This window comes from Balaenoptera physalus (genome assembly GCF_965194825.1).
Source record: "Balaenoptera physalus genome assembly, chromosome: 2".
Taxonomy (NCBI): Eukaryota; Metazoa; Chordata; class Mammalia; order Artiodactyla; family Balaenopteridae; genus Balaenoptera; species Balaenoptera physalus.
This window is the reverse complement of record NC_138883.1, coordinates 22472270-22499164: the sequence shown is the minus strand read 5'-3', so window position 1 is coordinate 22499164 and position 26895 is coordinate 22472270. Positions and strand designations below refer to the sequence as shown.

General features: G+C 36.0%; 1 protein-coding gene across 5 annotated transcripts in view; it reads right to left on the bottom strand.

Annotated features, from left to right (window-relative positions):
- The window catches only part of CEP128 (centrosomal protein 128), a gene marked incomplete at its 3' end in the record, with an annotated part of 432096 nt that overhangs the window by 337562 nt on the left and 67639 nt on the right, over positions 1-26895 (bottom strand). For all 5 annotated transcript variants that reach the window (XM_082451219.1, XM_082451220.1, XM_082451221.1 and 2 more), the window contains one exon: positions 26049-26165. In XM_082451219.1, coding sequence (XP_082307345.1) covers positions 26049-26165 — 117 coding nt within the window. The remainder of the gene's footprint in view (positions 1-26048; positions 26166-26895) is intronic.

Here is a 26895-nt window from a genome sequence, read left to right as displayed (position 1 = left end):
TACTACCTTTTTTAAGTGTGTAAGGCTGCACTGGATTTCTTTTCCATTTGACTTAGATCAAGCAATTTAGAATTATATTAAAACTGACCCAGTAAAAGCAGCTATAAAAAGAGGAAAAAAGTCACATGCCAATGAATTTCTATTACTATGTTATTTTGCCCTTTAAAGCTTGTTTTTTTCTTAAAAGCAGTTTAGCTATAAAGCTATCATGTGCCCTGCTCCTGGATTCAGATTGTCTTTTACACATTTAAGATCACAGCAACAACACTGAGCCTTAATAGAGGGTCCCTGGAGCACATGTAAGTTTCTAATAACAACAATTTTTCTTCTTTTCCTTAAGTGTGCCTATTTCCATTAAAAAGACTAACATATTGAGTATTGTACTACTGCAGTTCTTTAGAGGTAGATGATTCGGAATTCTCACAAACATAATCAAGAAAAATACAGCCTTTCCTTTTAAAGAGTAGGGGAGAGGAGAAAAAGAAAATGTTTGTAGACCTCTCATCTGACCATAAAAACTCCCACAACTTTGACAATAGGCATGTTTATCAAGAGGCTCTAAAAAATAACACACTCAAAAATGTAGAACAAATAGGGAATTAAAGGCCCTTTGTCTACTTTAAATGGACCAGCAAGCTTGGGTAAGAATGATGGAGCTGGAATGAAATAAAGGTCACATGTTAACACCCACACAGGCCACTGAAATTTCCAAAACAACAAAAAAAATTATGAACATAAGCTATCCTGTCTTATCCTAATCACTCAGCAGCACTACAATTGCATGCCTTTGGTCACAAGGGCAAGAATATGTAGATGATTCACTGGTAAACCAACAGGACTATAGAAAAACAAGTCTGTGCTCATATTGAACAATAGGTCTGTAATATTATATTAAAGGTACAAACTTTTAAATCATATCTTTTTCCCAGTAACAATAAAGAATGAAAAAGTCATGTTACTGAGAATTATAAAAATAGTTGCTCTTAATATATATATATGTATATACATATATATATATATATTTTTTAAAGACTATTTTTTTAGAGCAGTTTTAAGTTCACAGCAAAATTGAGAGGAAGGTACAGACAGTTCCCATATACACTCAGCCCACACACATGCATAACCTCCCCCATTATCAACATCCTCCAACAAAACCTCCACCTTTGTTACAAGTGATGAACCTAAACTGATGCATCATAATCACCCAAAGTCCATGGTTTACACAGGGTTCACTCTTGCTGTTGAACATTCTATGGGTTTGGACAAATGTGTAATGACATGTATCCATCATTACAGTATCATACAGAGTATTTTCACTGTCCTAAAAATCCTCTGCACTCCACCTATTCACTTCTCCCCTTCCTACCCCATCTCCTGGTAACCAATGATGTTTTTACTATCTCCATATTTTTTTTTCCAGAATGTCATGCAGTCGAAATCCTACAGTATGTGATCTTCTCACATTAGCTTCTTTCACTTAGTAATATGCCTTTAAGCTTCCTCTATGTCTTTTCATGACTTCACAGTCATCTATTTTATAATCATTCTTCATGTAGGTACAAAATAAAAATCAGCAAATATTTTAAGCTTCACAATATAGTGATATTCTGATCCAAATTAGACCACATAAGCTATAAATTGAAGTTATAAGTTGTCTATGTTTATGTATTTTAAAAAATTAAACAGACTTAAGGACATGTTATATTTCAAATCAAGGAAAAACATTACTAAGTACTCAGTATGTATAAAACACTGTAATTGGAACCTGACTTAACTGGAATTTTTTTTAAGTATAAAAATCTGGTGTCCATTTCCAAAATTCTCTTCTGTAAACCTAAATCACAGCTCCAAAACCAAACATCAATAGAAAAATACGTATTTTGAAAAGGAATATATACGTATAATACAGCAGGATTTTATTGCTCATAACTAGTACTACTCATTTAAATTAACATAGATTTTATTTCTGTCAAGTTCTGTGAATTTCTAAATTTTGTTTTTTCCTAAATCAAGTTAGAGATTCCTCCCACATGAAAACTAGCTAAAGTCATGGAAAATTTTAGCCTTTAAGTTCATCCAGTTGGGGATTATCTGTGCCAACAAAAACCAAAACAAAACAAAACAAAAAATTAAGTTTCTTTTCAAGGCAGAAAACAATACATTCATATTCTAAATCCTTGAACCAATATCTCAAAAATAGCTAGGTGACTGTTATTTAAATTATTCAAAGAAATTTATTTTTCAGGCATAACCAAGGAACAAAAATTCCATACCAACATCTACGATTTTAAAACACTTTAATAAGTGAAAGTAGAACTGCGTGACAGAAGTCCAAAGAGAATCCAATATTGATCATCATCATTATGACCCCATACAGATTTTGGGGATATCAAAGGGAGAGATTCTAAAGACTTGCTGCCAGCTGAACTATGTGTATTTTCCAGATGGAAGTGGTAAGCACATAGTGAGTAGAGTCACAAGTTGCAACCATCCTTATTTTGCAAAGGGTAGAGTAATATCAGGTATCATGTGGTTAAGTAAGATTTATCAGTAGTTAAGTACATTGGTATTACTTCTGATGGTAAGTGTAATCCTAAATAATGTTCTTTAAAGATACCTGAGGTTTTGAAACATAAAACTCAAAGCTTCTCTTTGAGAATGGCCTAGATGTCCTTTTCTTTCTTTTTTTTTTTTTCTCCTTCTTCTATAAGGTGATTATTATTTCAGGAATCCAAAAAGCTTTATAGGAATTATTGTGGTAGAACAGATGAGCACATACTACTGACCTATTTTCCCTGATAAATAAATAAACTTATTGGTTCCACTACGTCCATATTTATGGAGTCTGTGACTGGTTAGGGCACCCTGTGCCAATGAAGCCAACCAAGGCCATGGGTTCAATCACCATGAGAACCAATTCCCTTTGCTCTCTTCCATGGCCATAGCCTTTACCCTAAACCTTAGCCAAAGGCCACATGGAAGACTAAGCAGGCCAGAGACCATGGATGAATCAGCGAAAATCCATTACCATGACTATAAAAATAACTCAAAAGTAAAACCCTTATTGACTAGCGTCAGGATTTCGTTCTTCAAACGTTATTAAATTTGCCAATCTGCAAAACAAAACCTTAATTATTGCCTACAAATTTGGTATGCTGAAAAGACATATAAGTCCTTTGACTTCTTTAATTCAAAAGCAACAATGGTAATGAGTATTATTCTCCTAAATGCCACTGCTTTTACTGGAATGGATTGTATTTTTATGCAATCTTTTACTTAATAAAAATCTTGCAAGTAAAGTTAAATGTGAGCCCAACAAGTACACTTTCCAGGATTTCCTTCAAAACCAAAAAGCAACCACTCTTAGTGGAGGGTCTGTTTTTATCTGAGTAGTTTCCTCTCAAAAAAGAGACTCATAGTTTTATTAGAAATCCCAGAGCAATATGATACTTCATTTGACTTTCTAAATGCAGGACCACGGAGTTAGAATTGTTGACAAACAGAAGATCATAGATAATTATGGAAATTTAATTTAGAATTTCTCAAGTTTTATATGTATTTGAGCAGAATATCCTGTAAATATACAACATCTTTCATTGTTCAGAGTTAGAGGGTATTATTTTACGCCTTTGGATTTTGGGGGAGAGGGGGTTGTTTCTTTTGCTTTTTTCTAATCAAAATAAAACAGTACCAAATCTATGAATAAGCCTATTTGTAGCAAAGTCATCTTTGTTTGCACAATATTACTATGCACTCAGTAGTTACCCAATAAATATTAATTAATAATGATGGAAGTAGGGCTTTATAAACAGATGGTCTAGGATAAATTTGCTGAAAACATAGATAGAAACATTCCACTCTTCAAGAAAAGCATAAAGTAGAAATTAAACAAGTCCTGCACTCAGAAAATCTCAGTCTACTGTCAGACAGCTGTTCAGTCAACAAGAGCACAAACATTTTTCATCATCATCATAGCATTAACAGAATTAAATGTCTATTTGCATACAGTCCCTACACAAAGGGACTCACACAGACTCATGCTAGCCTTATTTGTTATAATTTACAATGACAATATTGGCAAGAAAAAATATGCACACATAGGAAAAGAAATGTGATTAAACAATACTTTGAGATCCAATCATATGTAGTATGAACATAAAATATGTGTCAGATTTAAATGCAACTCACAGAAGCAATGTGAGTATTTATCTATAATGTAAATCTCAACTATTTCCAATGAGAATTAGAGATGCTTTATAAGAACTCCTATGCATGTGCTTAAAGAACAGGTGAAACAAAAAATGAGTCAAGAGACCATAATGGCCCTAAAAGAATAAGTAGTTAACTCTTCGAGAACCAAGAGAGCAAATAATCAGGAAAAAAAAAAAAAGAGAGACAAAAAATTGTATAAGGACTAACTTCAATGAGGGTAGGACCAAGGAAACTACAAGCAAAGTGATCAACCCAGAAGGACACCCTGAAAAACGCACACTATTCGAAAACACTTGAATAATAAGAAAATGTAAGTTAGTATACATGGGAGAATTTTGGAGAAAGCTGAAATGGGGAGGTGAAAGAGGATAGAAAGTACATTACAAGCATGTAATAATTAAAAGCCTTAGGTAATTTTTTTTAATAAAGTAAAAAGCCTAACAAGACATGACATGAGTGTTAATTATATAGAAATGAGATTATAAGAATTTCAGGACAACTTACATACACACATCATCTCACAGAACTGCACCCTTCAAAGGAATCCAAAGGCCTGAACCAGCAGGCTAACAGTTGACATGTTACCTCTTCTCTGGTGTGGAATACATTTCTAAATGTTCAGCTTTTGTTTTATCAATATTAAACAGTAGGCCCCTGAAAAACAGTATCAAAATGGAACATTCTTTAATCCAGCTAGCTATTACTCTCAATATTTCCCAATACGAAAAAGATAACATGGCTTGTGGAGACTTGTCCTTAATATCATCCACAAACCATGCAGGAAGTTTGCTCTGCGAATGGAAATTCAAGTGCTGGATGAGTACAAGGTTGAAAGAGACAACATCTAAGATCTCTTCCAACTTCTTTAAGAAGTTCAGGGAAAAAATACTTTCCACACAAAGAATAGTGTTTCGGTGTCATCTAAATGATCAAAGCCTAATAAAATAGACTTTATGTTAAATAAGTGGGTGGGCATGTGAGGCAAGGGGGGGAATCAAGGAAAAGACTAAGGAAGAAGACTAAAGAACACGATATGTCTGAGACTTGTGCATTTCCAGCTGTGATAAATAGTGTTCAACCAGCTGTGAAAGACAAATCCCCTAATATCCAGTCATTTTTTTCCATCTACTTCCTTTCTTTCAGCAATGTTGACATTAATAGATTTTTCACAACCTTACAGAAAAAAAGTATTTACTCTAACCTTGCAAAGAAAAAAATAATCCACAGGTAACAAACATAAAAGAGAGAAGAAAATAATTAGCATGGCATAAAATAAGACATAGAGCTATGTTGTGAATCAAAAGTATAGTGGGTCAGAATTTAAATTAGTATCTCAGCCACAGATTGGTAAAGTGCTTATCAAGTAGCAATAAGCCACGGGGTAGAATCACATTCATAAAAGAACTGCCTAAAATGATTTGAAAATGCACAATCTCTTTCACCCAAATTTTCCAAAGGGCAGAGAAGGGGTAACTATTTCCTGTACGGGCTAGTCTAGAGTCTATGCAAAGCTGAAATAACACACTTATTGAATTACAATGACTGTTAACATTTCTATTTTCCCAACTAAACTGGGAGCCCTAAAGAGCAATACATCATTTTAAGTATTTTTAAATCCCTAGTCCCCAGCACAGCACCTGGCACATGGTAGGTCCATGAGGGTACTGGCCAAATGAATATTTCACTATGAATAGTTCTGACAACATAGCATATAACATTCATTCCTTCAAGAAACACTTACTAGACCTATGCCAGGCACTGTTCTAGGTGCTGGAGATACAGCAATGAGCAAAACAGACTAAGTGCCTACCTTCATAAAGCCTGCATTCTGCTCAGGGGGACAGATAGCAGACAGATGACAAGTAAGGAGAAGTGTTATAAAGAAAAAAAATACAGCAGTGTAAGGAGCTCAGGAGTGAAGGGGTATATTATGTAGGATAATTAATAAGGCCTTTCTGAAGTAGAGCTCTGAGTGATTGGAGGGCATAAGCAATGCAACTGTTTTCAGAGTTGAAAATCCCTGGCTCTGGGAATGGAAAGTACAAATGTCCGGAAGCAGGAGGATGTCTGACATGTCCATGGAAAAGCAAGGCGAGTGTAGTTGGCCTAGAGTAGGCAAGTGGAAGAACGATAGAATTACAGTAAGATGGCAGGCAGGGACCACCTCAGAGGGGCCTTGTAGGCTGAAGATTTTAGATTTCATCCTGAATGTGATAAAGAAAGCATTGAAGGGTTTTGAAGAAAGAAGTGGCATTATCTGATTCTATGGGGAAAAGACCGCAGGGAGGTAAGAATGGAAGCAAGGAGGTTACTCCACTAGCCCAGGCAGGAGACAAGAGTCACAGGATGATAAATGAGAGTAGAAGTGATAAAAGGAGTGAGTTGTTATCAATTAAGAAAATATTTTCAAGATAGAGCTGACAGAATTTAATGATGAACTGAATGTGAAGAATGGGAGAAACAGAGATGGCGAGGACATAAAAGAAACACAAAAAATTTTTAATATAAAACTAAAATTATTTTACTATCAAGATAAGTAGCCATCTTTTTAAAAAGAAATAAATCATATGAGCTACTTATTAAGATGAACCACACAAAGAGGTAAGGTTTAGCAACTGCTATACAAGTTCACAAGTCAGGGGGGGAAGGATCAGGAAATGGAGCTCCAGAGACCAAGTCTGCCCAGGCTTTGTGGCTTTGAATCACAGCATCATTCTGACTTGATCCCCAACCAAGACTGATACTGGTGAGCAGCACTTCAGGTTCTCAACCTCAGAAAATAAACATGAAAAGGCGTAACTTCTCACTGCCATAGGAGACCCACCAAACAACTACATAATAAGGTTACAGCTGCAAATACTGGTCTAACCTGGTCATAATATGGGCAAGGATATGTTAGAAAAACCTAAGCAGTTTCTCATTTCTTGAGCAATAAATAAAACTACAGCTGCAGTATAAAAAAAGGAAGAGAAAAAAGAAGGAAGAAAGGAAGGAAGGAAGGAAGAGAGGAAGGAAGGAAGAGAGGAAGGAAGGAAGGGAGAGGGGAAGGGAGGAAGGAAGGAAGAAAAGAAAGAAAGAAAGGGAGGGAGGGAGGAAGGAAGGAAGGAAGAAAAAGAAAGAGAAAGAAAGGATCCAGGGTACTGAATAAAAATGTAAATTCACTAGAAATGCAATGAGTCATGATAGAGCTAAAACAAAATGCTTTTCTAACAAGCAAAGAAAAACAAACAAGATTAGCCAGACGAAGAACAAACAGCATTAGAACATCAGTGGAAAATGAATATAACTGGGGTGAGTAGACAACAGGGTGCAAAGGCAATGATTATTAAGGAGAAGAAAATGATAATTAGGGAAAAGTGTTTTAGATCTATATAATATAAAAATTTAGAGAACGTATCTTTGGGATACTTCTGTATAGCTTAGAAATATGAAATGTAGAAAATGGCATAAGACTATATGATTCCAGTGAAATAAACTCTCATATCAAATTGTAGTCTTTGTTTTACTACACATAAAAAGATTTTTCCTCAGCAGGAGGGAGAGAGAGAAGAAGAAAGGAATTATAACCCTGAATAGAAAGCCTGGAAGAAACTCTGACAAAAAGGCATAGAAATGACAGTTTTAGTGTTAAATATAACAGATGTCTTAATATGTAATACTCCATATGTCATATTTTATTTTTCAACAGTGGAAAGCAACACCATTTCAAATTTAAGTTTTCAAATAGCAATAGTTAAATAATTAGATTTTTCAAGTTGCAATATCTGTGCCAAGTGTATTTTCAGGGAGCCCTAGGAGATGAGGTATGTGTATACATTATAATCATTTTTCAACAAAGTTTAGCAACTTTAATAAACAATGCCTGCAGGGTCACAATTGATGGTTCAATACTGACGACTAGTGGTCAAAAACATGTACTAATTCATTCATATTAAGTATTTATCCTATGATTTTTATCATCAAAATTTGAAACATGTAATGCAAATTATGTGAAAAACCTTAAAAGAACTTTCCTTACACACGTCTTGAAAATTACAAAAGAAAAAATTGTACCTGCAAAGTCTCTTAAAAAGTCTTTTCTGTCCATTATTTGCAATGTCCCCAAACCCCAGTCAATCAGCATCTGCTGTTGACCCATAATGGGAAAACTCCATAAAATGTCATTTATCTACATCCACACAGGTGAATTAACATGGTTTCAGAAATCCATAATTATTTCAAGAGGTCTTACTTTTAGATTTCATGTATCTGTGCAGTTCTAATTCTTTTTCTAACTTTGTCTGCTAGAAACAAAGAGAGCAGAAATCCAGCTGTCCTAAATTTTTGACATAATTTGAAAAACAGTAACCTACTATATCAAAATGTTTTTATAAAGTTGAAATATTTAAAACTTAATTGTGATTGTCTGAATTCTTGAAGAATGTTTGTGGGATTTGGTTTAAATCATTTAAACTGTTACATATTAAACTTCAAAGAAGCTAAAATTTGTTGATTTACACTTTCTGCTCTGCAAGAATAAGAGCCACAGAATAATACAAAAATGTATACAAACCTTTGAAAGAAAACTTTTTTTTTTTTTTTACCAAGAACGTTATATGCAGCTAAATGGTTATTTACATTTGAAAGCAGCCTTCATTTTCCAACGACTATTCACAGAATGTCTGTGGTGTGATAAACAGCATACCACAGCCCCAGAAACAGGCATGATGCATGAACTTCCTGCCAGTGGAGGAAGAACTATTCAATACAGTAACCTAAGTAGTTATGTTTTATGAGAAGACACCCAATAACATAAGTAAACAAATCACAACTATAGGTGATGTAAAGTACTATTAAAAAATAAAGTAACATGACAATGACAAGGAACAACAGGGCAGAAAGGGGCTATTTTAGAAAAGGGGGCAGGAAAGTTTTCTCTGAAGAGGTGGCAATTAAACCTGAAGGTTGAAAAAGGATAAGTTACACTGAGAATCAGAAGAAAAATGGTCGAATAAGACAATGAGAGGAAATCACTGTGCCTGGAATATGTATTTCTTAGAAAAATTTGTAGCGTCACACATAAACATTAAAAAAAAAAAAAAACAGAAAATGTTTAATTTTTTTACTCATAAAATACCAAATAACCAACAATGGTACTAAGCCAAATGGGAAGTTTCAACAAATTTCAAAGGAATTTAAAGATAAACAGTAAAAAATTAAAAATTAAGCATACATACATATTTGAAAATTCCAAAAGGCACTCCTAGGTCTTGAATTATAGAAGAAACCATAATAGAAACTATGAAATTTAGAAATAAACTATCATAAAATAATAGCATCTCAAAACACAGGGTAATTTGTTCATAAATTTACAGCATTTATTTTAAAAAACAGACAAGTCAACTATTTAACTTGCAAGTCTGAAAAATAAAACAGCAATCCTAAAAATGAAAAATCAGAAAAAAAGTAATAGCGTTAAAGGCGGAAGTTGATGAAGTAATAAACAAAGCTAGTCAAAACAAAAACTAATAAAATAATCATGTCTAGTAAGACTAATAAAGAAAAAGAGAAAAAATAACTAAATAATATTAAAGAGAAAGGATACAGCTTCAGTACAAGATTGAAAAAATAATATAGCAGGGCTATGACTGCTTCTTTAAATATCAAAACACAACAAAATGGATAACTTATAAAATCAGGAATAATTACCAAACTGACTTAAAAAATAAAAAGGTTATATTGATATAAACCAAAAAACATTGAAGAAGTTGAAAATCTCAGCCACCAAAAAGACAACAGGTACCAATGATTACATGTGTGAATTTTAACAAACATTCAAGAAATAGACAATCCTTCTCTTAAACAGCCAGGGAAGAGAAAAAGAAGGAATCTATCTAATTCATTTTATGAGATTAATGTAACCTTGCTTTCAAAACCAAAAAAGGTAATGCAAAGAACATATAACTGATCTCAATCATAAACATAAACATACTAAAGAAAAGACAAGGAAATTAATTCAGCAACGTACAAAAAAATAATATATTATGGCCAAATAAAGTTCTCAGGAATGCAAGGAGAGCTCAGCATCTACTGATAGAGTCAAATGCATTTAAATATTAAAAGAGAAAGACAGCAGCAAGAATATTTGATAAATTTCACAACCCATTCATGGTTTTTTAAAAAATCAACCTCTCTTGGCAACCTACAAATAGAAGGCAATATTCTTTATCTGATAAAGGATAGCACTCAAAACCAGGAGCAAACACCAAACCATAAGGTTAACACTTTAGAAGCATTTCTATAAATAAAGGATTCTTGCTATCTTTGCTTATATTCAACATTGCATTTGAGTTTCTAGCCAGTGCAATAAAACCACAACAAAAGAAGAATTATAAGGAAAGAAATTAAATTGCCTTTAATTTCAAATGATATGATTAGCTACACAGTAGACAATATGTCAGTAAAGCTACTAACAAATTATAAGAGCTAATAAGATCATTAAGCAAAAACGCTGGATAAAAGAGCCACATATAAAACCAACTGCACTCTTGTATACTACAAATAACCAATCAGAGTTGCAATAAAAGAAAATATCCCCCCCACAATTAAAAAGAAAAACCATAATGTACCAAGGAATAAGTCTAAGATGTATGAGATTGTTATACAGACAATTATAAAACATTATTGAAGAACATTAGAAAACACCTTCTCTTCAAATTAATCTACATATCTAATACAATTACAATCAAAATGCCTGCAGAATTTTTCATGAAACATGACAAGAGACTTTCATTATCATTTACCAAATTATAATGAAAGCTCTAATAATGGAGACAACATGTTATCAGTTCAGGGACAGACAAACAGATCAAAGCACATAGAACTCAGACAGATATCATGCAACACTGTAAAGCAGAAGTGGCACTTAAACCAGAGGGAAAAGAAGAAATTATTCAGAAAGGATGCTGAGGCAACTCATCAGTCACATAAGAAATAACTTAAGACTCCTTCCTCCTGCCATTAAAAAAGTTAAATTCCTGGAAGAAAACTCAAATAATCCAGTATTTTTAAATGAGCAAAATTTATAAACAGGCTATCTGTATAGGCACAAATGAAAACTGCCAGCAAATCTGTGAAAAGATGTTCAAATTCACGAATAGGAAATGCAAATAAACATAAAAATGAGTTAACACTTAATCCTCATCAGCTTGGCAAAAATTAAAAAGAATTATAACCACTATTAATGGTAGGAATGTGGGGAAAAGGGCCACTCTCAGCTATTTTGCTGACAGAAACGTGCAGAGTTAGAACCATTTGGAAAAATAATCTGGTAACATCTATTATACTAAAAGATCTGTCCATGGTAATAAAAGATTAAGTTGGAACAACATCAGCTAGTTGGAGGAATTTCCAGAGAGTATTGATGAGAGAAGAAAGCAAGATGCAGAAATGTATACACAATGTGATCAGTTTTTATTAAAATAAAAACATACCAACAAAAGCCCCTATATATATATATACAAAGTGTATATATTAATAGTTTGTACGTATCTGTCCAGGATAATTAAGAGCACAAAGAAAAATATAAAGGGATATCCCAGGCTGTTTACACTAGTTCTTTTTATTTTAGGGAGTAGGGGTAGTGATTGATGGTGAAAAGAACAGAGGGGAAGAAACAAGGAAAAAATGAGCCAAGCAAATAAATAAATAAAGCTGCATTAAAAAAAGAGAGAAAAAAAAAGAGGCTGTTTGTACAAGCATTTATGATATGAACACATTTAGTTATGCATTAATTTAAATTAAATATAAAAAATACTTTTTATACTAAATGCAAACGTTAAAAGAAAACAACCATATGAGAAACAAAACTAGTTAAACATTGGATCAAAACAATGCATTAGGGTCTTCCCTGGTGGTGCAGTGGTTAACAATCTGCCTGCCAGTGCAGGGGACACAGGTTTGAGCCCTGGTCCAGGAAGATCCCACATGCTGCGGAGCAACTAAGCCCGTGTGCCACAACTACTGAGCCTGCGCTCTAGAGCCCGTGAGCCACAACTACTGAGCCCGCAAGCCACAACTACTGAAGCCCACGCACCTAGAGCCCGTGCTCTGCAGCAAGAGAAGCCACCACAATGAGAAGACCGTGCACCGCGACGAAGAGTAGCCCCTGCTCGCTGCAACTACAGAAAGCCCGTGTGCAGCAACGAAGACCCAACACAGCCAAAAATAAAATTAAATAAATAAATAAATTTATTTTAAAAACCAATGCATCAGTACGGTCACTACTTAAAGAATTCAACAAATATTTATTAAGAGCCTACTATGTTAAATGCTAGAAATAAAAATTCTCAAAACAAGTACAATTAAAAGAGACAATACATCAAGAAATGGTAATTAACAGTAATAATCTGAGACTAAAAACCTCACCTCACATAGGATATATTACCAGAAACTGAACAGTGAAAAGAAAAAAAGCCATCTTTGCAGAAGAAGGAGAAAAATAGTCAATGGGATTAAGGTTCATTAAAAGAATAAAAATCGTGACTCAAAATAAGGCCCAAATTTCTTCTACACACACAGTTTCACCCCCTAAAGAATGAACACTAGAGCATAAGTTTTTGAATTTTCCCTTGCTACACACATTCTCCTACAGAGTAGTACATATGTGGTTGTTCTAGTGTGATACTCAGTGCTTTCAGCCCCTTGTTAGTCTGGGGCCCTGTGTGTCACCCTGCCTGGGTCACTCTCTGCCTATTATACTCCACCTGGTCACCTGAGCCTGACAAAGGACTGAATTCTACAGCTCACATCCCAACAATTGCAAAACTGAGGTGCCTCCTCCGAGCTTTCCTTGTGCTTTCCACAGAACTTGTGTTTTATTTTTAAACTCTCCTTTACTTGTAAATTCCACTGTTTTTTCTCAATGTCCAGGGAGGCTATTGGTATGGTCAATGTGAGGGTGATTTAATGTGCACTTATAAAAAAAGTATCTAATAATATCAACGGGGAAAGGGAAGCTTATGCTATGAAGTAAATATGTGAAAATGTGGGGCATACCTACAAAAGTTTTGCAATTCATCCTTGGAAAAGTAAGTGAAGGGAGTCTAAAATCTAGCAGACTCAGAAAGGCCTCTATAATTCCAAATCAAGTAGGGAAGTCTCTAAAGGAAGAGCGGGAGAAAGGGTTAAGGAGGCCATGTTAAAACATTTAGCGGACTAGGATCTCCTCTGAACTGGCTCAGAAGTCTCAAGGGAGATGGTAAAGCTATTAAGAGGACATTAGGAAAACATTCTTGGCTTCAATGGAAGCTTCTCCCTTGATGAGTCCAAACTAAATACATTAATAAACAGTACCCAAGGCTTTTCTTAGTTGAAGTAGCCATATCAGTCAGCATCTCTGGAGCCACAATGACATTTCTGGGAAGGAACGAATAGCTATTTGTTCATTAGGTTTTTCACAATTGATATAGATGCCAAAAGATGAAGGAAAATACTGGGGGAAAAAAATCTATCAATTAATTTTTCTGTATATGGCCTTATTTTATTGATGAGACTCACATAATCTGGTTTTCTATCAGAGCACAGACTGAAAACCACTGACCCTAGCTCCAACATTACACTGAATTCCTCACTTAGTCTTCACTATCTTCTATAAGATTCCATGCCCTGCCTGCCCCATGTGTTTCTCCATGAAACAGTTTTAAACCTTAAGGAACCTGATTCACTTTAGGTTATATGCAAGCATGGAATATTCTTGGTGGGGGAAGATCAGGGAACTAGCACTTTAATACACTACAAAATGTTCTGAAAAACATATACAAATATATACCCAGCATTTATCTCATGTTTTTCATTTTATGGAATTCAATTGAAAAAGAACAAATAACACTCAATTTATAAGAAACAGCTAATAAGAAAAACAAGTCGGGAATTCCCAAGATGCCATAGTCAAGAGTTAGAAATGTTATCTAAGATTTATGTAAATTATGTACCTGCAAAAGAGTTCTGATTTGGACTTACCGTCTAATAAATACCTCTTTCATGTCCATTCGTACCTCATGCCACTAAATTTAACTAATCAAAGTTACCTTAATATCAAGTGTCTGATCAAAAGGAATTTGTAATATGACAAATGTACCCTAATGTTAAACAAACACTTTATTGTTTTCACAGTGGTTCAACAAGGCAAGACTGATGGTTACAGGCTTAATATTTGAATGCAATTAGTAAAAGTTCAGAGAACAACCATTCAAAATTTAAAAGAGCTATATGAGTGGTGCTGGGAAAATTGGACAGCTACCTGTAAAAGAATGAAATTAGAACATTCTCTAACACCATACACAAAAATAAACTCAAAATGGATTAAAGACCTAAATGTATTGGGTTGACCAAAAAGTGCATTTGTTTTTTTCCGTAAGATGGCTCCAGTAGCACTTAGTTGTCTTTAACTTCATTCGAAACAATTTTGTTAGATTGTATTGTGACAGCTGTCATATCAGTGTGCGTTTTAAAACAAACTTACAAAACTGGTGAATTTTTGTGTAGCCATTTTAATATTGAAGATGGAAGAAAAAAGCAACGTTTTCGGCCTATTATGATTTATTATTTCAAGAAAGGTAAAAATGCAACGTTTCAGTTGGAAGATTTGTACAGTGTATGGACAAGGCGCTGTGACTAAGCAAACATGTCAAAAGTGGTTTGCGAAGTTTCGTGCTGGAGATTTCTCACTGGACAATGCTCCAGGGTCGGGTAGACCAGTTGAAGTTGATAGCGATCAAATAGAGACATTAATTGAGAACAATCAATGTTACACCACGTGGTAGATAGCTCACATACTCAAAATATCCAAATCAAGCACTGAAAATCATTTGCACCAGCTTGGTTATGTTCATTGCTTTGATGTTTGGGTTCCACATAAGATAAGCGAAAAAAACCTTCTTGACCGTATTTCCACATGTGATTCTCTACTGAGACATAACAAACATGTTCCATTTTTTAAAAAATTGTGACGGGCAATGAAAAGTGGATACTGTACAACAATGTGGAATGGAAAAGATGGTGGGGCAAGCGAAATGAACCACCACCAGCCACACCAAAGGCCGGTCTTCATCCAAAGAAGGTGATGTTGTGTATATGGTGGGATTGGAAGGGAGTCCTCTATTATGAACTTTTTCTGGAAAACCAAACGATTAATTCCAACAAGTACTGCTCCCAATTAGACCAACTGAAAGTAGCACTCGACGAAAAGCGTCTGGAATTAGTCAACAGGAAACACATAATCTTCCATCAAGATACCGCAAGACAACATGTTTCTTTGACGACCAGGCAAAAACTGTTACAGCTTGGCTGGGAAGTTCTGATTCATCTGCCGTATTCACCAGACATTGCACCTTCAGACTGCCATTTATTTCGGTCTTTACAGAATTCTCTTAATGGAAAAAATGCCAATTTCCTGGAAGACTGTAAAAGGCACCTGGAACAGTTCTTTGGTCAAAAAGATAAAACGTTTTAGGAAGATGGAATTATGACACTGCCTGAAAAAATGGCAGAGGGTAGTGGAACAAAATGGTGAATCCGTTGTTCAATAAAGTTCTTGATGAAAATGAAAAATGTGTCTTTCATTTTTATTTTAAAAACCAAAGGAACCATTTGGTCAACCCAATAGGAACAGATACTCTAAAATTCCTAGAGGAAAACTTAGGCAGTACACTCTTTGACATAAATCACAGCAATATTTTTTTGGATCTGCCTCCTAGAGTAATGGAAATAAAAGCAAAAATAAACGAATGGGACCTAATTAAACTTAAAAGCTTTTGCACAACAAAGGAAACCATAAACAAAACAAAAAGATAACCTATGGAATGGGAGAAAATATTTGCAAAGGATGTGACCAACAGGGGATTATTTTCCAAAATTTACAAGCAGCTCATGCAGCTCAATATCAAAAAAACAAACAACCCAATCGAAAAATGGGCAGAAGACCTAAAGAGACATTTCTCCAAGGAAGACAAACAGATTACCTACAGACACGTGAAGAGATGCTCAACAACACTAATTATTAGAGAAATGCAAATCAAAACTAAAACGAGGTATCACCACATCCTGGTCAGAATGGCCATCATCAAAAAGTCTACAACTAATAAATGCTGGATAGAATGTGGAGAAAAGGGAACCCTCCTACATTGTTGGTGGGAATGTAAATTGGTACAGCTACTATGAAGAACAGTACGGAGGTTCCTTAAAAAACTAAAAGTAGCATTACCATACGGTCCAGCAATGCCACTCTTTCCATATATCTGGAAAAGACAAAAACTCTAATTTGAAAAGATACATGCACCCCAATGTTCAAAGCAGCATTATTTACAATAGCCAAGACATGGAAGCAACCTAAATGTCCATCAATAGAGGAATGGATAAAGAAGATGTGGTACATATATACAATGGAATATTACTCAACCATAAAGAAGAATGAAATAATGCCATTTGCAGCAACATGGATGGAACTAAAGATTATCGTACTAAGTGAAGTAAGTCAGAGAAAGACAAATATCACCTGATATCACTTATATGTGGAATCTAAAAAAGAAAAATGATACAAACAAACTTATTTACAAAACAGAAATAGACTCACAAACATAGAAAGCAAACTTATGGTTACCAAAGGGGAAAGGGGGTAGAGGAGGGATAAATTAGGAGTTTCGGATTAACAGATAAACAGTACTATATATAAAACAGATAAACAACAAAGTCCTGCTGTATAGCACAGGGAACTATATTCAATATCTTGTAATAACCTATAATGGAAAATAATCTGAAAAAAAATACATATATATATATAACTGAATCACTTTGCTGTACACCAGAAACTAACACAACATTGTAAATCAACTATATCTTAGTTAAAAATATATAGAAAGAGATATTTTTTAAAAGCTACGTGAAAAGAATATTATTGCACAACTAATAAAACATTCATCTCTCTAAAGAGACCTCTACTGAGAAATGAAAACAATGTTGTTTAAAATGTGATATATGAGTTTGGAAGGCCAGGGAAGGCCCTCACCAAGTTAAGAAAATCTTACATTCATGTGCCAGCAGTAGCACATAAGTAGTTGAGCTTCACCAAAGGAAGTGGATTCCAGAGCGTGTGCTTAGCCCTTTTGCTTAGACCAGGAAGAAAGAAAAGAAGGAGAAGAAAAAAACAAACAGAAAAGAGTGAACAATTCTTTAAAAACTCTAAACAAGAAAAGGAGAGTGGCTTTCCCTCAACCAATTTCCAATGACTAATACTGTGATTTTCATTAAATGGGAACAGATAAAGCTCCGAGGACCTAAGAACCTCATTAGATCACTAAAAAGAAGCAAGTTTTATTAGCCAAAACCACAGATTGCCTCCCTATAATACATTATACCTAGAAATCACCAACATTCTGGAATTTTCAATGATTACTCCTAATTAAGAGATTATGACTTTTGAATGTCATAATTTTCACTAACATTGAATTATACATTTTAGGGAGACAGGAGAACATATTGGCTAAAAGTCCAGGCCTACTTACTCACCTACAGATTCAATTTTTCACCATAGCCAGAAACAAAACATATAAATTACTATTATCATACAGTATAGATATAGCCATAAGTTTTTTTTTTTAAATAAATTTATTTATTTATTTATTTATTTTTGGGTGTGTTGGGTCTTCGTTTCTGTGCGAGGGCTTTCTCTAGTTGCAGCGAGCAGGGACCACTCTTCATCGCAGTGCGCGGGCCTCTCACTGTTGCGGCCTCTCTTGTTGCTGAGCACAGGCTCCAGATGCGCAGGCTCAGTAGTTGTGGCTCACGGGCCCAGATGCTCCGCGGCATGTGGGATCTTCCCAGACCAGGGCTCAAACCCGTGTCCCCTGCATTGGCAGGCAGATTCTCAACCACTGCGCCACCAGGGAAGCCCCCATAAGTATTTTTAACATCAAAAAGAAAGCAAAGTATTTTCTCTCCTTAAACGTGACCCTTCCAGAACAGTCTAAGCCACTTAACTTGTGAGTAGGAAAACGCATCAGGCTAAATTAATCCTTTCCAGTTTCCATTGCACTGTTTAATCCAAAACCACCTATTAAAAGCATATAGGTCATCACTTATATTAATGTGATAAAATATGAAATTAAACATTTCTTATCAATAGTGATCCTCTATTGTACTGTCAGAGATGGAATTCCAAATCATTGCTCAAGCTTTTAGTCAAATTGACAATTACAATGCAAATATTCAGGCTCTGGTTTCTCAAGAATAGGGGTGGGAAGCAATCTTCCTCTCCCTTTCTTTGTAATTTTGTACATTCTGCAAAGACAGTAGAATATAAGCATGGAAAATTTCTCTAATTTTCTCTTGCAAAAAAGAACAATTGTCATTTCAGTACTATTCTTATGCTCACCAGATGCAATGTGCTTTGAGAACAAATGTATAAAAATCAAGGTTTAAAAAAAAGGCTACCCACATGCTGTATCTAATTATTCAACAAAGTATCCTCTTCAAAGTAATTACCAACTAACAAGGGTATGCTTCCTTTTGTGAAATGGAGGAAAAATGGAATTTTAGAAAGATCTGCTTTTGTTTTCTGTCAGCTTACATTATAATTTCAGGTTTGCAATTTTTGTTCCTAATTTTCAACTGGCATGTCTTCTAATACTTAAAAAAATTTTTAATCTCTCAAGTTAAAAGGGTTAATGATCTCCAAGCACACATAAGTGCATCTGTAGAACATCACTTTTAGAGAAAATCACTTTGTAAAAGAAAAAAACGTTCCTTTTGTTTTTAAATCTTTTGGTTTTCTTGTTGTTTCTAATTTTTTACACTTTATAAATCTAAGAAACATTTAAAAGGAATCACAAGTTTTCTATGACAGTTATAAAACACAAACAATATAATGAGAATTCACAAACCTATACCAATAATAATGAATGAATGAATGAATGAATGAGTGGAGAAAAAGACAAGCCCTTCCTGACAGTAGGAATCCAACTAATAAATGTGAAAGGAATGACAGAATATTTTTTAAATCACTGTTTAGTATCACCTATAGTAGTAACTGTTTCACAAAAGAATCATCAATAGCTGCTAAAATTTGTAGGTGAAAATTTGATGAGAAATAAGCAATTTTCAAGTTTTAAAGAGCCTCCCCATAAGACAAATAATTTAAAAGGCATAATATAGTAACTTCACAGTAGAGAAACCTGGCAAGCAACATCTTAACCAATGATCAGTTTTTACCAGTATTGGGACAAATCAACACTACACGCCTCCTGATATGATACCCTGGGAAAAACACAACAACAATTCTCCGGGTTTCCTGCCAAAAGCCTATAACCTAATCTAGTCATGAGGAAAAAAATCAACAAACCTAAAACAAAAGACATTCTACAAAATAACTGGCTAGTACTCTGCAAAACTGTCAAGGTCATGAATGACAAAGAAAAACTGAAAATCTGTTCCAGATTAAAGGAGACTAAAGAGACATGATGGTCAAATGCTATATGTAATCCTGTATTGTATCTTGGACCAGAAAAGAACTTTAAGTGGCAAAATTAGAATAAAACCTATAGGTTGGGGGGTGTTTCAAGATGGCGGAGGAGTAAGACGTGGAGATCACCTTCCTCCCCACAAATACATCAAAAATACATCTACATGTGGAACAACTCCTACAGAACACCTACTGAACACTGGCAGAAGACCTCAGACTTCCCAAAAGGCAAGAAACTCCCCACGTACCTGGGTAGGGCAAAAGAAAAAAGAAAAAACAGAGACAGAAGAATAGGGACGGGACCTGCACCAGTGGGAGGGAGCTGTGGAGCAAAAGTTTCCACACACTAGGAAGCCCCTTCACTGGCAGAGACAGGGGGTGGGCGGCGGGGGGGAAGCTTCGGAGCCACAGAGGAGAGCGCAGCAACATGGGTGCAGAGGGCAAAGCGGAGAGATTCCCACACAGAGGATAGGTGCCGACCAGCACTCACCAGCCCGAGAGGCTTGTCTGTTCACCCACCGGAGCGGGCGGGGGCTGGGAGCTGAGGCTCGGGCTTCAGAGGTCAGACCGCAAGAAGAGGACTGGGGTTGGCTGCGTAAACACAGCCTGAAGGGGGCTAGTGCACCACAGCTAGCCGGGAGGGAGTCCAGGAAAAAGTCTGGAACTGTCTAAGAGTCAAGAGACCATTGTTTCAGGGTGCGCAAGGAAAGGGGATTCAAGCACTGCCTAAACGAGCTTCAGAGACAGGCGCGAGCCACGGCTATCAGTGCAGACACCAGAGATGGGCATGAAACGCTAACGCTGTTGCTGCAGCCACCACAAATCCTGTGTGCAAGCACAGGTCACTATCCACACCTCCCCTCCTGGGAGCCTGTGCAGCCTGCCACTGCCAGGGTCCCGTGATCCAGGGACAACTTCCCTGGGAGAACACACAGCGTGCCCCAGGCTGTTGCAACATCATGCCAGCCTCTGCTGCCACAGGCTCACCCTGCATTCCATACCCCTCCCTCCTCCAGGCCTAACTGAGCCAGAGGTCCCTAATCAGCTGCTACTTTAACCCCCTCCTGTGTGGGCAGGGAACAGACACGCTTAGGCAACCTACACACAGAGGTGAGGCCAAAACCAAAGCTGAACCCCAGGAGCTGTGCAAACAAAGAAGAGAAAGGGAAATTTCTCCATGAAGCCTCAGGAGCAGTGGATTAAATCCCCAGAGTCAACTTGATGTACCCTGCATCTGTGGAATACCTGAATAGACAACGAGTCATCCCAAAAGTGAGGCGGTGGACTTCGGGAGCAACTGTAGACTTGGGGTTTGCTGTCTGTGACTGCCTTGTTTCTGATTTTTATGTTTGTCTCAGTATAGTTTTTAGCACTTGATATCATTGGTGGATTTGTTTATTGGTTTGGTTGCTCTCTTCTTTCTTTACTTCTTTTTAATTTTTTTATGTTAATAATTATTTTACTTTAATTATTTTATTTTTTTAAATTTTTTAAAATTTTTTCTTTCTGTTTTTCTCCCTCTTCTTCTGAGCCATGTCGTTGACAGGGTCTTGGTGCTCCAGCCTGCTGTCAGGCCTGAGCCTCTGAGGTGGGAGAGCCAAGTTAAGGACACTGGACCACGAGAGACCTCCAGACCCCATGTAATATCAATCGGCAAGAGCTCTCCCAGAGACCTCCATCTCAATGCTAAGACCCAGCTCTACTCAACAGCCAGCAAGCTCCAGTGCTGGACACCCCATGCCAAACAACTAGCAAGATAGGAGCACAACTCCACCCATTAGCAGAGAGGCTGCCTAAAATCATACCAAGTTCACAGACACCCCAAAACACACCACCGGATGTGGCCCTGCCCACCAGAAAGACAAGATCGAGCCCCACCCAACAGAACACAGGCACCAGTCCCCTCCACCAGGAAGCCTACACAAGCCCCTGAACCAACCTTACCCACTGGGGGCAGACACCAAAAAACAACGGGAACTACGAACCTGTAGACTGAGAAAAGGAGACACAAAACACACTAAGTTCAGCAAAATGAGAAGACAAAGAAACGCATAGCAGAAGAAGGAGCAAGGTAAAAACCCACCAAACAAGAAACAAGAAAAATCTCAAATAAACAACCTAAACCTACACCTAAAGCAATTAGAGAGAGAACAAAAAAACCCCAAAATTAGCAGAAGGAAAGAAATCATAAAGATCAGATCAGAAATAAATGAAAAAGAAATGAAGGAAACAATAGCAAAGATCAATAAAACTAAAAGCTGGTTTTTTGAGAAGATAAACAAAATTGATAAACCATTAGCCAGACTCATCAAGAAAAAAAGGTAGAAGACTCAAATCAACAGAATTAGAAATGAAAAAGGAGAAGTAACAACTGACACTGCAGAAATACAAAGGATCATGAGAGATTACTACAAGCAACTATATGCCAATAAAATGGACAACCTGGAAGAAATGGACCAGTTCTTAGAAAAGCACAAGCTTCCGAGACTGAACAAGGAAGAAACAGAAAATATAAACAGACCAATCAAGCACTGAAATTGAAACTGTGATTAAAACTCTTCCAACAAACAAAAGCCCAGGACCAGATGGCTTCACAGGTGAATTCTATCAAACATTTAGAGAAGAGCTAACACCCATCCTTCTCAAACTCTTCCAAAATATTGCAGAGGGAGGAATACCCGCAAACTCATTCTACGAGGCCACCATCACCCTGATACCAAAATCAGACAAAGATCTCACAAAAAAAGAAAACTACAGACCAATATCACTGATGAACATAGATGCAAAAATCCTCAACAAAATACTAGCTAATAGAATACAACAGCACATTAAAAGGATCATACACCATGATCAAGTGGGGTTTATCCCAGGAATGCAAGGATTCTTCAATATACGCAAATCAATCAATGTGATAAACCATATTAACAAACCAAAGGAGAAAAACCATATGATCATCTCAATAGCTGCAGAAAAAGCTTTTGACAAAATTCAACACCCATTTATGATAAAAACTCTCCAGAAAGTAGGCATAGAGGGAACTTACCTCAACATAATAAAGGTCATATATGACAAACCCACAGCCAACATCGTTCTCAATGGTGAAAAACTGAAACCATTTCCTTTAAGATCAAGAACAAGACATGGTTGCCCACTCTTACCACTATTATTCAGCATAGTTTTAGAAGTATTAGCCACAGCAGTCAGAGAAGAAAAAAGAAATAAAAGGAATCCAAATGGGAAAAGAAGAAGTAAAACTGTCCCTGCTTGCAGATGACATGATACTATACACAGAGAATCCTAAAGATGCCACCAGAAAACTACTAGAACTAATCAATGAATTTGGTAAAGTAGCAGGATACAAAATTAATACACAGAAATCTCTTGCATTCCTATACACTAATGATGAAAAATCTGAAAGAGAAATTAAGGAAACACTTCCATTTACCACTGCAACAAAAAGAATAAAATACCTAGGAATAAACCTACCTAAGGAAACAAAAGACCTGTATGCAGAAAACTTTAAGACACTGATGAAAGAAATTAAAGATGATACAAACAGATGGAGAGATATACCATGTTCTTGGATAGGAAGAATCAACATTGTGAAAATGACCATACTACCCAAAGCAATCTACAGATTCAATGCAATCCCTATCAAACTACCAATGGCAGTTTTCACAGAACTACAACAAAAAATTTCACAACTTGTATGGAAACACAAAAGACCCCGAATAGCCAGAGCAATCTTGAGAAAGAAAAACAGAGCTGGAGGAATCAGGCTCCCAGACTTCAGACTATACCACAAAGCTACAGTAATCAAGACAATATGGTACTGGCACAAAAACAGAAACAGAGATCAATGGAACAGGATAGAAAGCCCAGAGATAAACCAACACACATATGGTCACCTTATCTTTGAAAGGAGGCAAGAATATACAATGGAGAAAAGACAGCCTCTTCAATAAGTGGTGCTGGGAAAACTGGGCAGCTATATGTAAAAGAATGAAATTAGAACACATCCTAATACCACACACAAAAATAAGCTCAAAATGGATTAAAGACCTAAATATAAGGCCAGACATTCTAAAACTCATACAGGAAAACATAGGCAGAACACTCTATGACATAAATCACAGCAAGATCCTTTTTGATCCACCTCTTAGGCAAATGGAAAAAAATAAATAAATAAACAAATGGGACCTAGTGAAACTTACAACCTTCTGCACAGCAAAGGAAACCATAAACAAGACGAAAAGACAACCCTCAGAATGGGAGAAAATATTTGCAAACGAAGCAACTGACAAAGGATTATTCTCCAAAATTTACAAGCAGCTCATGCAGCTCAAGATCAAAAAAACAAACCCAATCCAAAAATGGGCAGAAGACCTAAACTGACATTTCTCCAAAGAAGATATACAGATTGCCAACAAACACATGAAAGGATGCTCAACATCACTAATCATTAGAGAAATGCAAATGAAAACTACAATGAGGTATCACCTCACAACAGTAAGAAGAGCCATCATCAAAAAATCTACAAACAGTAAATCCTGGAGAGGGTGTGGAGGAAAGCAAACCCTCTTGCACTGTTGGTGGGAATGTAAATTGATACAGCCACTATGGAGAGTAGTATGGAGGTTCCTTAAAAAACTTAAAATAGAACTATCATGTGACCCAGCAATCCCACTACTGGGCATATACCCTGAAAAAACCATAATTCAAAAAGAGACACGTACCACAATGTTTACTGCAGCACTATTTACAATAGCCAAGACATGAAAGCAACCTAAGTGTCCATCGACAGATGAATGGATAAAGATGTGGTACATATATACAATGGAATATTACTGATCCATAAAAAGAAACAAAATTGAGTTATTTGTAGTGAGGTGGATGGACCTAGAGTCTCTCATACAGAGTGAAGTAAGTCAGAAAGAGAAAAACAAATACCGTATGCTAACACATATATGTGGAATCTAAAAAAAAGAAAAAAAAAAAAAGGTTCTGATGAACCTAGGGGCAGGACAGGAATAAGGACGCAGACGTACAGAATGGACTTGAGGACACGGGGAGGGGGAAGGGTAAGATGGGATGAAGTGAGAGAGTGGCATGGACATATATACACTACCAGATGTAAAATAGATAGCTAGTGGGAAGCAGCCACATAGCACAGGGAGAGCAGCTCAGCGCTTTGTGACCACCTAGAGGGGTGGGATAGGGAGGGTGGGAGGGAGACTCAAGAGGGAGGGGATATGGAGATATATGTATACATATTGCTGATTCACCCTGTTATACAGCAGAAACTAATGTAACATTGTAAAGCAATTATACTCCAATAAAGATATAAAATAAATTAAAAAATTAAAAATTAAAAAAAAAACCTATAGGTTAAATCATAGTATTGATCCAATGTTAATTTTCTATGACTACAGAAGAGAATGTACACACCATATTATTTAGATTTAGAAGTATTTACATCATGTCAGCAACTAGCTCAAAAAAATTTTTAGATATACATATATATGGAGATACATATATAAAACAATAAAGCAAGTCTGGTAAAACATGAATACTGGGGGAATCGAGGTAAAGGATATACAGAAATCCTTTGTTCTAATTATTCAACTTCTTCGTAAGTCTAAAATTTCGAAATAAAAATGTTACCTAAAGTGTAAGTAACCTCCGTTTTGAATTGGTTTGATGATAGTCTAGGCCAGGGATCCACAAACTTTTTCTATAAAGGGCCAGTCAATACTAATTTTAAGCTTTGTGGGCCATATGGTCTTTTTCACAACATCTCAACTCTGCCGTTGTGTCCCAAAAGCGCCCACAGACAAACTGAAAATGAATGGGAGTGGCTGCGTTTCAATAAAACTTTAATTTACAAAAATCGGCAATGGGACAGATTCAGCCCATAGGCCAGTTTGTTTACCCCTGGTCTAGTTCACACCAAAGAAAATTAATCCAAATAATTATACTTCCAGTTAACATGTATTCAGCACATGCTAGACACTACGTTAAGTGCTTTACCCACATTAACTTATTTACCCCTGCACCAGTGTGATCAAGTAAATACTATTATTATTTCCATTTTCCACAGAGGAAATGGGCCTAGAGAAGTGAAGGAACTTGCCCAAGGTCACACAGCCAGTAAGGCGTAGACTCGGGGTTTGAACCAGGTAGGCTTGTCTTCACACAATGAACGTATAACCAATATGCTATACTTCTACAGACTGAACTATACTTTCACGTGCAACAACTAAGGAACTATAACCATTTTAACAATAGCTAAATAACCACCAAAACTCAAGATTTACATTCCGAGAAGGTATTTTTCACAAACCTCCTGTAGCTGCAAAGAAATAAGTCCCAGTTGATCCTGCCGTCTTTCCACCAGCTCTCTTTCTGTACGCATCTCTCTTTCTATTTCCTGAAGCCGTCGCTCTACCCGATCTGAAACCTTAACATGAATAAAGAGAAAAGTGAGATTACAGAACTGTTAGGCAAAAAAAGACTAAAACTGAAGAGATATTTTACACCAGGTACACTATCGCCTAAAGCATTTAAGATTGGCTTATTTGTAGAATCCTTTTTAATGACACTATTATAAAACAGGTCACAAAAAAACTGACTAAAAGTTGCAATAGTAAACAGTCATTAGTCTCCAATTAATCCAAACCTGGATCCCAATAAAGGACTTAAATTTTCCAAAGTAGAATATAATATGTCAAAAGATCAGAGTGAAAAGTAATAAACTAGAAAAGAGTGCCCTCTGGTGAGTTAGAAGAAAAATACCTATTTTGCCTACAACTGCATTTATTACTCTATTAATGATAAACCGTTCTATCTACTTAGTTCTTTTTCATTTTAATTATCTATAAGCGTGACCTGCCTAGGAAGGTTTTGATGTTTATATGCATCAAATAATTGAAAGGGCTTGTCAATCTTTGCTACTATGATCTGCTAAAAATAAACCAGCTGTAAAAGATCAAAAACTAAAGTCAAACTGCAAAGTGTTTAATTGGGACTCTCTAAAATAAACATGAAAGAATTTTCTCTCTGATGCGAGATCTTCCTTGCTAAAAGTTGTGCAAATTCAAACACGCTTCATGAGCATCACTATACAGTCCCCTAAATATAATATACACTATTTGACTATTTGTGTATATTTCAGGGAGGAGGTACAGTAG